Below are 13,279 nucleotides of genomic sequence, written 5' to 3'. Positions count from 1 at the left end.
ATTTCCATTCACTGAGACAGAATACAGGGTGCTGGCCCAGTATGGCAGACACTGATGATTTTGGAGTGCCCCTGTAACATTCTGGAGGAGTATCAAGAGGGGAGTTAGCTATTCTGGACTCAGACCTCAAGAAAGAGGTCTGAGATAAAGGTGCAGACTGATATGAAGATATAGCTTGGGGAGGCAGTGGTTAAAACTGTGGCTAGGACAGGGTTGCCTGGGTAAGTCCATTGCAGATGCTCAAAATGTGTTGATTCAAACTGAGAGAAACTCCAACAGGAGAATGGTATGAATGTCCTTGTGTAGGGTACAGGAGTCTGGAGGGACTCAGGCCTGACTGCTCTTATGTTCCTGTGAAAAAGCAGGTAAGATGACAAAGTGGAACAGCTTCCATAGTGATGAGATCTAAGGTGTGGGTCATGCAGAGTCAAGGTGTTGGCTGGAGTGGACAAGTGGAAGCAACTGTGAAATCCAGGATGGAAAAGTCATTTGCAAGACATATGCAAAAATGTTCGTAGGAGCCCTGGCCAGCTCACTCAGCTGGTTAGGATGTCACCCCAATGTGCCAAGGTTGCGGGTCCAATCCTGCTCACAACACATACAAAAATCAACCAATGAATGAACAGACAAGTAAAATAACAAATCCATGTCTCTCTCCCTCTCCCTCTCTCTAAAATCAATTAATCAGTCAATAAAAAAATTAAAACATTTAATTAATTAATTTATTTTTAGAGAGGGGGAAGAGAGGGACAAAGAGAAGGAGAGAAACATCGACGTGTGAGAGAAACATCAATCACATGCTTCCCCTGGCTGGGGTAGCTCAGTGGATTGAGCGCGGGCTGGGAACCAAAGTGTCCCAGGTTCGATTCCCAGCCAGGGTACATTCCTGGGTTGCAGGCCATAACCCCCAGCAACCGCACATTGATGTTTCTCTCTCTCCCTCCTTCCTCCCTAAAAATAAATAAATAAAATCTTAAAAAAAAGTAAATCTAAGTGTGTTTAAAAAAAAAAAAAAGAAAAAGAAACATCAATCACATGCTTCCTGCATGCCCCCAGTTGGGGACCTGGCCTGCAACCCAGGCATGTGCACCCTGACTGGGAATCAAACCAGTGACCTTTAGTTTTGCAGGATGATGCCCAGCCCACTGAGCCACACCAGTCAGGGCAATAAATAAACATTTTAAAAAAGAATGTTCATAGGAGATTTACTCACAATAGCAAAAAAAATAAGAAACAACCCAATTGTACATTATGAGGTGAATGGATAAACAAAGTAGTATAGTCCCGGCTGGTGTGGCTCAGTGGACTGAGTGCTGGCCTGTGAACCAAAGGGTCGCCAGTTCCATTCCTAGTCGGGGCACATGCCTGGGTTGTGGGCCAGGTCCCCGGTTGGGGGTGTGTGAGAGGCAACCACACATTGATGGTTCTCTCCCTGTCTTTCTCCCTCCCTTCCCCTCTCTCTAAAAACAAATAAATAAATATCTTAAAAAAAACTAGTATAATTGACATTACTCAGCAATAAAGGCACAAGCTACTGAGGTGTGCGACAACATAGGTGAATGTCACAGACATTATGCAGATTGAAAGAAGCCAGATACAAGAGTGTATACCACATGATTCCATTTATATGAAGTTTAAAAACAGATTAAACTGATCCATAGGAGTTTAAAATCATGGATTTATAACCCTAATAGATTACAGGGAGGGGCGATGGATTGACCAAAAATGGACATGGGAAAATTCTGGGGTGATGGAAATGATCTATATCTCAATTGCAGTGCTGTTTGATGACTCACCAGAGGTGGGTCATCAAACTATACTCTTAAGACCTGTGCATTTTATTGTATATACTATATCTCAGTGTTTAAAATGTCATCTCCCTGGACATTAAGCCTTCCAGAGAGATGACAGAGGTTGAAATAGAGGGGAAGCCAGAGAATCAGATGCCATCTGTCAGTGAATGTGGGGGAGGTTGGACAAATGCCAGGGGAAGAATGAAGGTGATAGATCCAATGCTCTGACCCTCAGAGAAGAAATTGTGGTCAGAAATTGAAAGTATAAACTGGAACCGTTAATTAGTTTGAAAACACTTATAAGGAGTTGGCCAGAGATGTCACTCATATCTCACCCCTTCCCACACTTAGAGGAAGAAACACCAGGTGAGGTGGAATCACCTGTGTTGGGGTTCCAGAGTCCCTTCTGGGTCGTCACTTCTTCACCTGCTCTGAGCTCTGAGGTGGGAGTTTACTTGTTCTGATCACACTGAAGTCAGCCCACAGCTGGATGTTAAAGAAGTTAGACCAGCCCTGGCTTGGTAGTCCAGTTGATTAGAGGATCATTCCTATACACCAAAGTTGCAGGTTTGATCCTGGCTCAATAATTAACCAACGAATGCAAAACTAAGAGGAATAACAAACTGATGTCTCTCTTTCTCTCTCTTTAAAAATCAACTTAAAAAATAGGCTAGATATGTGTGTATATCCACTTCACACCTTTTATTTTTATTTTATTTTAATCTTTTAAAACATTAATTTATTTTTATTGTTTATGCCATTACAGTTTTTCACTCTTTTTCTCCCTTTCTCCACCTCCACCCAACAACTTTTCTATTCATTGCCTCTCCTCTTGAGTCTCTGCTAAAATTTTCTTTTGAAAAATTCCATCCTTGTGTGCGCTGAGCTGATTTGCATGGCAGTTCCCATCCTTCGGGTGAAAGTTCCCCAGAGCATCTCAGAATTATTGAAAAAATTCTACACAGAATTTATTCTAGATGGACTTAAGAAATCTAAATATTGTCTTTGGAGTCCACAGCATTTTTGTATATTTAAAATCGTAAGTAAATAAAAGATAGAGAGAACAAAACACCCGTGAGTTCAGGCCCAGCTGTCACATGGGTCATCCTGGCCCGTGACTGGGGAGGAACTAGGGGCTACCAGACACTGAGCACCCAGCACAGCAGGATCTGGGAGTGACAGATGCTACTATTCCCATTTTCCACATGTGCTAGTAGTGGAACCAGGACTCCAATTTAGGCTGACTAGACTTCTAAGCTATGTTGCCTTAGGCCATGAAGTAGAGCTCTGTAAGTGAGTATGCACTGTGACAGTAAGGTTTTACTTTCAGGCCAGTCACCCATTCCAGCCCCCGCCCCCACTCCACTAAGTGGTCACCTTCTCTCCCTCTCCAAACCATGGGTTTCTCACAGTTGAGTGAACACCCAATTTTCTCTACATTTACTCTTTGTGGGGTGGTAGGTGTTGATAGCAAGAGGCAAGGTAAGGGACAGGGCAGAAGCTAGAATTTAAGATCCTGGGGAGGCTTCTCATGCAATGTAGCCACCAGGGGGCAGCCCTTGCCTTGCCTTGGCACCGCAGTCCCACACCCTCTGGTTAGGCCCCCCTGGCAAGCGTCCTGGCCTAGATGGTTCAGAGTAAGTTAAATAATTTGTTCAAACTTATATAACTAGTTTGTTGGGGAGCTGGCATTTGAATCCAACCTGACTCTAAGACAGAATTCTTAAGCATGAGATTACTGCTTCTCTAGAAAAACAAAACAAAACACTCCAGTTCACTGCAGTAGAAGGGGGACTATGGGGGCCACGGGGAGGAGTTGGAAACACAGACACAAAGAAAAATAACGTGTTGATCTGAAAGGAGCCAGAGAGAAGTGTGTGGTGAGAGCTGGGCCCATGTTTCACCAGACACATTACAGATAATCTTTTTTTTCTACCTGCTGTGTTGTCTCACAAAGGTCTGTAAGATACATGTGTGGCATACTCTTGTATTAATCCCTGTATAACTTTGCAGCCACATGTAACATAATGTATCTTTCATTTGTGTCTCTACAAACACATTTCATGTAATGGACACTTTGTAATTTCTCAATAAATGTTAGTTAAACAATGAATAAAATAATAAATGAGTGAATTTACCAGTGGGTGATAAGTCCATGCACCGAGTTCTCCATAAAGCAGACCTCTGTGAGAGGTGAATTCCTTTAGTGGAGATCTGGATGAGTCCAAGCATCTCCATCAGCTGCACTCACTTTGCCAAACCTTCCTAGTCAACAGCCAAAGTTAAACAGGGACTAAGTCCCTAGCAACCCTGTCACCACCACCAATCAGTTTGCTTCTCCTAAACCCTACAATTATAGAATTTCTAGAGCTGCTCTGGGGGAGATCCAGATTCAAGGGAAAAAAATGAATGGGGTGGGCCTGGGCCCTGTTGACCCAAGGGGTGGGGACATAGGTTAGCTCTGGGCCAGGAGGGCTCTGGGAGGTGCTTCTGGGTTAAGGGTTGGTCTTCTTGAACATCGGAAGTTGGGGGAACCACATCCTGGTCTCACCTGCCCACCCACCCACCCTGGTGTTACCAGACATTTAAGCCCTACCTTCTCTCTCAAATACTTAGGCAACCTGCTCTCACCTCCTCGTGACCCAGATATCACCATCAGCAGAAGCCTCTCTCCTCAGAGAGTCATGCATTTCATGCCCAAGGTCCCAGGCGGTTGAGGTTCTTGGCAAGTGATATGTGAGTCCTGTGGGTCATAGAAAGCTTTCCGCCCTCATCGTCACCAAAGGCCTTCGAGACCAAAGACCATTCCTCCTTCGCTCAGACCTCACTGCCCAGGTTCCCTTCAACTGGAATGTCCTCCGGCACAGCCCAGATGATGTTGCTCATCTTTATCGCGGTCCATCCAGGTGACAGGGCTTTCTCCCAGGACTCTGAGGGCTATGGGGCTGGGAGGAGGAAGAATGAGGGAGGCCGGACATAGATGTCCTGCGGTGCAGGCTGGTGGGGGCTGAATATTGAGCCCTGAGGGAGTGGCAAGGAAAGGATAGTGGGAGCACGTGGCCCTCCACAGAGCTGAAATCCAGGGACTCCGCAGTTCAGTTTCTTCCATGTTGCCTGCTGGCGGGGTCACTCCCCAGCTTCCACCCAGAGCTCTTTTCTCCTCAGCCACCTACCTAAAAGGATAAAGTTGAAAGGGCCAATAAAATCGACTTGAAGGGATCCATTTTTTTAAGGGGTCAGTTTGAATTTGATGAGCGTAATAAGCCAATTAAACAAGGCTTATTATCTGGGTCTAGATATAATTAGGAGTTTGGAAGGCCTAATTAAATCTGAGATAAGTTTCTTAGTGAAGCTGGTTTTAATTAACTGAGAGACCTTACCTATCAGACATATTCCTTAACTAAATGCAGTGTGGACTCCAGACTTGTAGCTTCAGATCAGCTGGAACCTGGGGCAAATCTAGGCCCCACTCCTGACCCACAGAATAAAAAAGTCTGGGGATGGGGCCCAGGGAGCTGTTTTAACAAAGACTCCAGGTGATTTCAATGAGCTTTTAAGTTTGAGAACCACTGAAATAGAAGAATGGCTGGTAAATTTCACTAATCAGAGAATTTGATCAGGGATTTTAATAACTGGTTTAATTCATCAATTTAGATCATTTAAATAGGGATCGCAATCAATTACAACCAGGTCCTCACCTGATGTTTTAAGTAGTTAATGCTCTTTAACAAAAACCAAAGTAGCAAGGGTGGTATACTATAGGATGTCATTAGCACAGAAATAATACCTGGGATGATATAATTAATGCTATCAGTGAACTAGGCAGCCACATTCATTTCTGAGATTCAATTTCATTGTGACAGGTTAAATTTCAGCAAGATGTTACTGGTGAGTGTAGCTGGAAAATGATGAAAGCTGAGTGTGAGAATTGGTACAGGAAAGAATTGAGAATGATTTAATAAGCAATGTTAAGACATTAGATTGGTAAATAGGAATAGGTTTAATGAGGCACATGATGTGTTAGTCCCCTGACTCTCTGTGGGTTAGTGACAGCTGGGATATTCTACTGCAAGCTCTCTTGTCTTTTCAGAGTGACTGGGGAGGCATTTATCTGGGTCTTCTCTCTGCCCCTAGAATCCTGTGCTCTCTGGGTGTCCCAGCCCCCTGAGATTCGTACCCAGGAAGGTGCCGCTGTCCTCCTGCCCTGCTCCTTCAATGCCAGCCAAGGGAGACTGGCCATTGGCTCCGTCACGTGGTACCGGGATAAGGTGGCCCCAGAGAAGGAGGTGAGGAACAGGACTCCAGAGTTCAGGGGCCGCCTGGCCCCTCTTGCCTCTTCCCGCTTCCTCTGTGACCACCAGGCTGAGCTGCAGATTTGGGACACCCGAGGCAGTGACGCTGGAATCTATGTGTGCAGTGTGGAGGTGCTGGGCCTGGGTGTCGGGACAGGGAATGGGACCCTGCTGGTGGTGGAGAAAGGTGAGGCCCCAGGAGGCTGCATGTCCTTGGCTAGAGGCTCCACTCTCCCTGGAAGAGGGAGTTGAGAGTCCTTCCCTGAGGCTCCCTGCCCTCTCTCCCTCCCTGAGCCTGTGCACATTATTCCCTGGGTCCCCTTTACCAAGCTCTTCTTCTTTACCACCCATATGCAGGACCTCCTCAGCTAGGGGCCCTCACAGTCCTCCTCCTTCGGGCTGGATTCTACGCCTTCAGCTTTCTCTCCGTGGCCATGGGCAGCACCATCTATTACCAAGGCAAATGTGAGTTATGGAGCCATGGCAATGGAAGAGATGGAGGGGCAGTGAGAGAGGTGGAGGAGGAGGAGACCGAGATCAAGAAGAGAATTGACTCTGGCCATGTCACCACCAGGCCACTGTCACATGGGAACACACTGCCACAGCTTGGATGGCCTCTGCTAAGTGATTCCAGATCCCAGTGCTCATCAGAAGACCCCAATAAATCTCTCTCTCTGTCCCACCATTAACTTCTAATAGGTCTCATGTATTTCCTTCCACATTTTCTGGATACCCTGGTGTGCTCTTCTCCAGGTTCCCCTGATTCTTAACTCTCCCTTCTGCTAAGCCTGACCTAGAAAGGTCCAAGAAGGGAGCTTCCCAGCAATTGTGCCTAGAACCCCTCCCACCATTATCCTGGGGCTCAACAGAATAGGACCCAATTCCCCTGGGCCCAGGAGGCTGAGGCTGATTCTCCTGAGAAATGAGACGTATCAAATCTGATTGGTCCTACTTGTCAGTTGCCCATAGACAAATATAAAAGTCTGCCCCAATCCACAGGAGATATATTTCAAAACCTCTGTTTTTTTTCTGCATGTACATATCTATGATAAGCATTAATTTATGAATTAGGCACAGTAAGAGATTGAAAACAATAATAATAAAATAGAACAATTATAACAACATACTATAATAAAAATTATATGGATGTGGTTTCTCCCTCTCAAAATATCGTATTGTCCTGTACTCACCCTTCTTCTTGTGATACATGAGATGAACAATGCTTGCCTAGGTGATGTGATGAAGTGAGGGGACCAACGTGAAAGGCGTAGGCACAGGCACTGTGGCAGAGTGTTAGGCTGCGTGCGATACGGGTGACTTGAACACAAACACTGCAATGCTACAATGGCTGGTCTTGTAACCCAGTGGGATGCACTGCAGCTGGGTAGCGTATCCAGGGTGGATTTGTGCACAAACGGATGACTCATGTACCAGGCAGGATGAGGCGGGACAGCATGAAATCTCAGCAAGCTACTCAGAATGGTGTGCAATTTGAAACTTAGGAATTGTTTACTTCTAGAATTATCCATTTAGTATTTTCTGCCTGCAGGTAACTGAAACAGTAGAAAGAGAAACTGCATACAAGGGGTGGGGCAGGGGCTATTATACTCTGTTCTGGCCTCAGGGGAGCTTGGGTCCCTAAACACCCTTCTTCATCCAATAAGTCACTACTTGATCCCAGAGTGGGTGGGAAGGTAAGTGAGTTAAGTTCTGATGGTGGCCATATTGAATGGGGGCTTGAGATAGACTGAGAAGTCTGAGACATGGGAGGCCTCAAGACTATGGTCTTTGCTGGGTGAGCCACAGGATGTTTGCCTGGGTTGAGGGTGGTATCTGGGGGCTCAGGTGGGTTTGTTTTCAGCAATGCAGGTGTAGTTGGTGCTGGGGTCCCCCATGGAGCCTTCCCTTTCTGGATCGCCAAAGTCAGGTCGCTTGCAGTAGGGCAGCCTCCACAGAGACGCATGGTGGAGTTCCTGCTCCTAGAGGCCAGTGCTGAAGCTGACAGGAGGGAGGTGACAGGAGAGGCCTCCCTCAGCGGAGCCTGACCTGTGAGTGCTTGCCCCACCCCCACTTTCTTACATCATTGCCTCCTCAGTCTCTCCTCCCCCACACCCCTCCCTTCTCCCCTCAGCTCAGGCTCTTTTCTCCTGTTTCCCTTTGGCTCTGTGTCTCACTGTCCACCTCCCTCCATCCCCGCCCCTTACTCTAATTCTCCCTCACTTTTCTCTTGGTGTCTCTCTTTTCCAGAGCCTCTTTTATTGTCTCTTTGGCTCTCACTCTTTGTCTCTCTCATTTCTCCTCTCTTTCTCTTTTGTTTTACTTCCTTTTCCTATCTCTACACCATTTCTTTCCTCTCTTCTACCCATTCTCTTGTTTCTGTTTTTGCCTCTCTTTTATTTTTATCTCAGTGACTCTCTCATGCTCCTGCTTTCTCTCTCTTCCCTGGCCCCCACCATCTCAAGCTTCAGCCTTCTCTAGTGGCCCCCTCACCCACTTCCCTGCCCCCTGCACTCACCTAGCTCCTTTCCAGCTTCCTCACTGAAAGAAAAAAAAGGTCAGCATGGCCCAACCTTTGTGCTTCCCAATCCTCCTGAGTGTCCCCCACAGTTCCTCACCCCCTAGGTCTGTTCCTCACTCGTTGACTTGCCTGTTGTTCCCATGGCCAAAGCCCTGGACTCTCTTTTTGGACACTCTCCCTTCCCTCTCCCACCAGCTTCTCCCACCTTCCTCACCAGGGCGTGTCAGGGTTGATGGGAGCTTCTGGGAAAGCGGTAAGAAAGGGTGTGGGTGGGGTCCCTTGGGGCATTGCTGGGCGGTGATGACGGAGGTCAGGGTGGGCTCACCTCCCTGATGCAGCCGACACATACAGGAGGACAGAACCACACCAGGAGCCCTCCCAGCCCTGAGCTGCCATAGAGGTAAAGGCATTTGTCTGTAGGGAAAAGGAATGAGTATGAGAGGGCCCCTTTCCCTCTTCAGTTTACCTCATCTTCCTGGTTGGTGGGGATATCTCAGTGACCCCTCCTACAGTATTAGAGGCAGGCAAATACACTCTCCGAGATTCTTCCCTCACCTCCTACCAGAGGGACCCACCCATCATTGGCTATGTCACTCGCTCCTGAGACCTCTTATCCCTCAGAGGCTCCCATTGCCATCCCTACTGCTTCTGGGTCTCCCCATGAAGTCCCTTGCCCACCTCACTGCTGGTCCTGAGAGGTTACTTACTCATAAACTGCACACATCCCTTTTCACACACTGCACCCTGTGCGAGGGTCACCTCGCCTGCTATCAAGTCATTCAAATCTGCCATTAGGTTGGGGACTGAAGGAAGACTGGCCTGGAGGTCAGAAAACCTAGCCCCTGCCCTGCCAGCCTAAATGGCCTGGGGTGAGTCACGTGCCCCAAGTTCCTCATTTGTAAAGTACAGGCCCTCTGTTATAATCTTCCCAGGCCGAGTACCCTCACTCCTGTCCAGCCCTGAACTGGGCCCTTTCCATTCATCACTGCACATAGGAGGGTGCGGTGGTGCCCATCTCTCTGGTGAGGAACCAGCCTGGAAGTGCCAGAGCTGGGGTTCAAGTTCAGTTTGTCCAGCTCCAGAGCCCATCCCCTTTTGCCTGCCTCAGGCTGACTATAAGGGCCTTCCCAGCACTGGATACTTCTAAGTTCTGTTCAGAAAGGGAGTTGATGGAAAAGGACAACCCAGAGTTTGGAATGCCTGTGGGGACTGGTGGAAAGGTAGGGAGGGCAGTGTCTGTTAGAATGTACTGGGACTTCAAGAACAAAGCCACCTCCTATGCTATAACAAAGAAGGTATGCGTCACCAGCTAAATACCTGACTACTAACCACGACATTCCCTGTTACCAGAAGCAACTGAGACAGCTGCTGGCATCCTTCTGGAAACCTGTTGAATCCTCACTGTCCTCCCCTCTCCTTCGAGCTTTTTCCAGAGGGAAGGCCCATAAATCTTCCTGACTTTCTGCCACCGAATCAGCCATCACTGATCAGAGGACATCGTCTTGCAAACACCTATGCCCTGGACACCTGGGGCAGATCAGCAGGGTGACCCACCCTCCTCGGAGGTTGGCTATGCACCCTTAAAAATCCTGCTGCCCTTTCCCTTGCTGCTGCAGACTGCTCGGACTCGGCCTGCCTGATCTCAGTGTCTCGGCCTTGAATGAAAACCCTTAATTGGACCTTTTTATCTCCTGGTCCTTTCTTAGCCACCATGGTGACCTAAAAATATCCAGCACCACCTGGCCCCTGAGGGACTCAGGGGTCCTCTCCTTCAGCCCCAGAGGGACTCAGCAGAGCTTGGAGAGCTGTTTCTCTTGGGCAGATTCTGTGGGGCTGAAGTGGGCCATGGAGGAGTGGCTGGGGCCCCATAACTTCCCTTCAGGCACTTCCTGCCTACAACCACTGGTTCCTGTTTGAAGGCAAAGAGGCGGCCTCTGACTTTACCCCAGAGCCAGATGCACTGACCAGAGTCTGAAAACTGAGACCCTCCTGGGTACAAGAGGAATTCTGGGCTGTATGGGGTGGTGGGGGTTGGTGGGGTTGGGAGCAGAAGCCCAGGTGGAGAGGAGGGCCTGAGGTGGCCACGGAAGGCAGTAGGGGCAGAAGTGGATTGTTTTTAATTTTGGAAGGGAGCAGAGACAGAGGGTGGACAGAGGACTCCTCCAGGGCTGAGGGGACCTCAAAGCTATACTTTTTCACCATAGCCTCATGTTACTCCGGGGTGTGCCTGTCCCACACCCTCCCCCAAGGGTCCCTGCATCTTTCCAGCTTACCCGGAGCCTATGGCCTGCAGGGGGTTGAGGGCTGGGTTGGGCAACTGGCTGGAACTGCCTGGGTGGAAGGAATTGTTGACACCTGTGACATTCTTGCCCCTTCTCTGGCTTTCACTTCTCCCCCCAGCCTTGAGGCCTCCCCAGCATTGTTAGAACAGGAAGTTAGGCTTTACCGTAGGGTTAGGACATTTTTCCTTTCAGACTCCTCAGACTGTAAAGAAGCCTGTAATCCCTCTCAGATCCTGCCATCCTCTTGACTCTGCAAGGAGTCAGTGACTGCATACATCCTCCAGGTGCCTTCCCTGATTAACTCTCTCCCAGTTACTTCTCGAACTGCATCCACTGAGAGCTCATGATCTCAGTGTATGTGTGTGGACACACCCTAGCTCCCACAGCAGACTGGGAGCTCTGGTGCTTTTGAGGTGACTCACCTTCTCCTGTTCCGGGCTCTATCTAGCAGGGTGCTTGGCTGACGGATTTACAAACGGGAAAGTCTAGGCAGCCAGACTAGATCTACAGAAGCGCTGCTGTTAGATCTAGGAGAGAAAGTTGATGACAAATTGATGTTTTGAAAAAAGGGATGGGTAATCCAGGTGGACTTTTGCTAGAGGCAGCATTCTGATATTAAGCACAAAAATAAGTAAGGGCAGTAGTCTGAGGCCCTCTGGACAGGGTCGTGGCTGAAGCCTTCTTAGTGGCACTGTGATGGTCAGGGAGATGTGTGCTGGAGGGCTGCACACCCGTCCCTGAGGAGGGTGGACTGGGGAACTCAGGGAGGCAAGGGGTCGGGAGGAGATCTGGTGCCTGGGTCTGTAAGCATTTGCATTTTCTTCTCCAAATTCAGAAACTTTTTGCTATTTCCTCTCACTCCCCCTTCATATTGTTTTTTTCTCTCTTGCAGGACAGTAGGATAATATTCAGTTTGGGGAAGTTTTATACATTTATTATTAAAAAGTTTAAACACAGAAAAAATGGAAAGAATTGTACAGTGAACGTATCCCTACCATCTAGATTCTACAATTAAACATTTTTCTACATTTGCTATATCACTTATCTATCAATCCATCTGATTTTTTGATACCTTCTGAAGTTGCAAACATCAGCACATTTCATCTCTAAACCCTTTGCCATGTTTAGCATTGACTGAGTTCATTATTTGTTTCTCTGTTTCTCTTTTGGAGAGCTGAAGAAAGCAAAATTTACATGTAGTGAAATGCACAAATCTGAATTCACTTAGCTTTTAAACTTTTTTTTTTTAAGATTTTATTTATTTATTTTTAGAGAGGGAAAGGAGGGAGAGGGGGAGAGAGAGAGAGAGAGAGAGAGAGAGAGACATCAGTGTGTGGTTGCTGGGGGTTCTGGCCTGCAACCCAGGAATGTACCCTGGCTGGGAATCGAACCTGGGACACTTTGGTTCCCAGCCTGCGCTCAATCCACTGAGCTTATGCCAGCCAGGGCTAGCTTTTAAACTTTTGATCAAGGCTCTGGAGCCAGGTTGCCTGGGTTCAAATTCCAACTCCACCACTACTGTGTGACTTTCCACAAGTTCCTTAATGTCTCTCTGTCTCAGTTTCCTCTTATAGGATTTTCATTGTGATTAAAAGAATTATTATATATAAAGTGTATGCATCAGTTGCAGGCACATGCTAAGTGCTGTTTACCTACTAACTATATTGTTATTATTATCCAAACACACAGAGATGTCGCCGAGAAAGGGAGATGATCTGCGACCACCTCTAACTTCCTTGGACTTGGTCTTTCCCTCAACTCCTACCGCATGGTCTGCCCTAACGTTCGTTTGATCTGTGCTGCCTGATCTTGCTTACTCATTCATTTGTCCTTTCTTCATTTATTCATAAACACTTAGTCAACACCTACTCAATGGATGGAGCTCATTCTGGGCTGCAAAGCTCTTCAAGGACATGCCTTATGGTTTTCTTATGTGTACTCTGCAGCCAGTAAGGTAATGCTCATTCCATCCCTCCTCGGTGAGACCCCCTTCAGCTGCCATTGCTGTGGAGACTCAGTTCTAGGGGCTGGGGGAGACAGGAATGGAGGAGGTCAGTCCAGTGTGGGGAAATGTTCTTCTTAGGGACCTGGATGTCCATCTCTCAAGACCCCAGTTCTTGACATCAGGGATGTGGGTGCAGCCCTCTCTCCAGCACCCTCCTCTGGGGTGCAGAAGCCTACAGGATGCACTGGATATTGGGAGTTCTGTGTTCTCATTGCAGCTTTGCTACCAGACTTTTCGGCAAGCTACCTGCCCTGCCTGGGCCTCAGTTTCCCTCCCTATTGAGCCAGAAGATCTCTAAGATCCCCTCCAGATCTATGCTGAAAGCCTGTCTCTTCACCTCAACTCCTTCCCCAGTTCAAGGAACCCCGGCATCCAGCTGCCCCACCCCA

The 13,279-nt window shown here is 47.8% G+C and overlaps 1 protein-coding gene across 4 annotated transcripts; it reads left to right on the top strand.

Moving 5' to 3' along the window:
- The first annotated feature begins 4,390 nt into the window (after positions 1-4,390).
- Positions 4,391-13,235, top strand: NCR3 (natural cytotoxicity triggering receptor 3). Of its 4 annotated transcripts, XM_045826170.1 has the most exons (6): positions 4,391-4,699; positions 5,928-6,272; positions 6,443-6,550; positions 7,947-8,133; positions 9,954-10,596; positions 11,078-12,153. In XM_045826170.1, the coding sequence occupies exons 1-4, from the start codon at positions 4,645-4,647 to the stop codon at positions 7,958-7,960; spliced, it is 522 nt and encodes a 173-aa protein (XP_045682126.1). In that variant the 5' UTR covers positions 4,391-4,644; the 3' UTR covers positions 7,961-8,133; positions 9,954-10,596; positions 11,078-12,153. The 4 variants fall into 4 exon arrangements, with proteins under 4 accessions (XP_045682126.1, XP_045682127.1, XP_045682124.1 ...); XM_045826171.1 differs by lacking the exons at positions 7,947-8,133; positions 11,078-12,153 and adding an exon at positions 13,108-13,235; XM_045826168.1 differs by lacking the exons at positions 7,947-8,133; positions 9,954-10,596; positions 11,078-12,153 and adding an exon at positions 6,660-7,239.
- Positions 13,236-13,279: the final 44 nt, after the last annotated feature.

The sequence above is a fragment of the Phyllostomus hastatus genome, unplaced genomic scaffold (assembly GCF_019186645.2).
Source record: "Phyllostomus hastatus isolate PE091 unplaced genomic scaffold, TTU_PhHast_1.1 phas_scaffold_60, whole genome shotgun sequence".
Lineage (NCBI taxonomy): Eukaryota > Metazoa > Chordata > Mammalia > Chiroptera > Phyllostomidae > Phyllostomus > Phyllostomus hastatus.
Note: the sequence above shows the minus strand (reverse complement) of the source record. Positions and strands in the feature narration are given on the sequence as shown.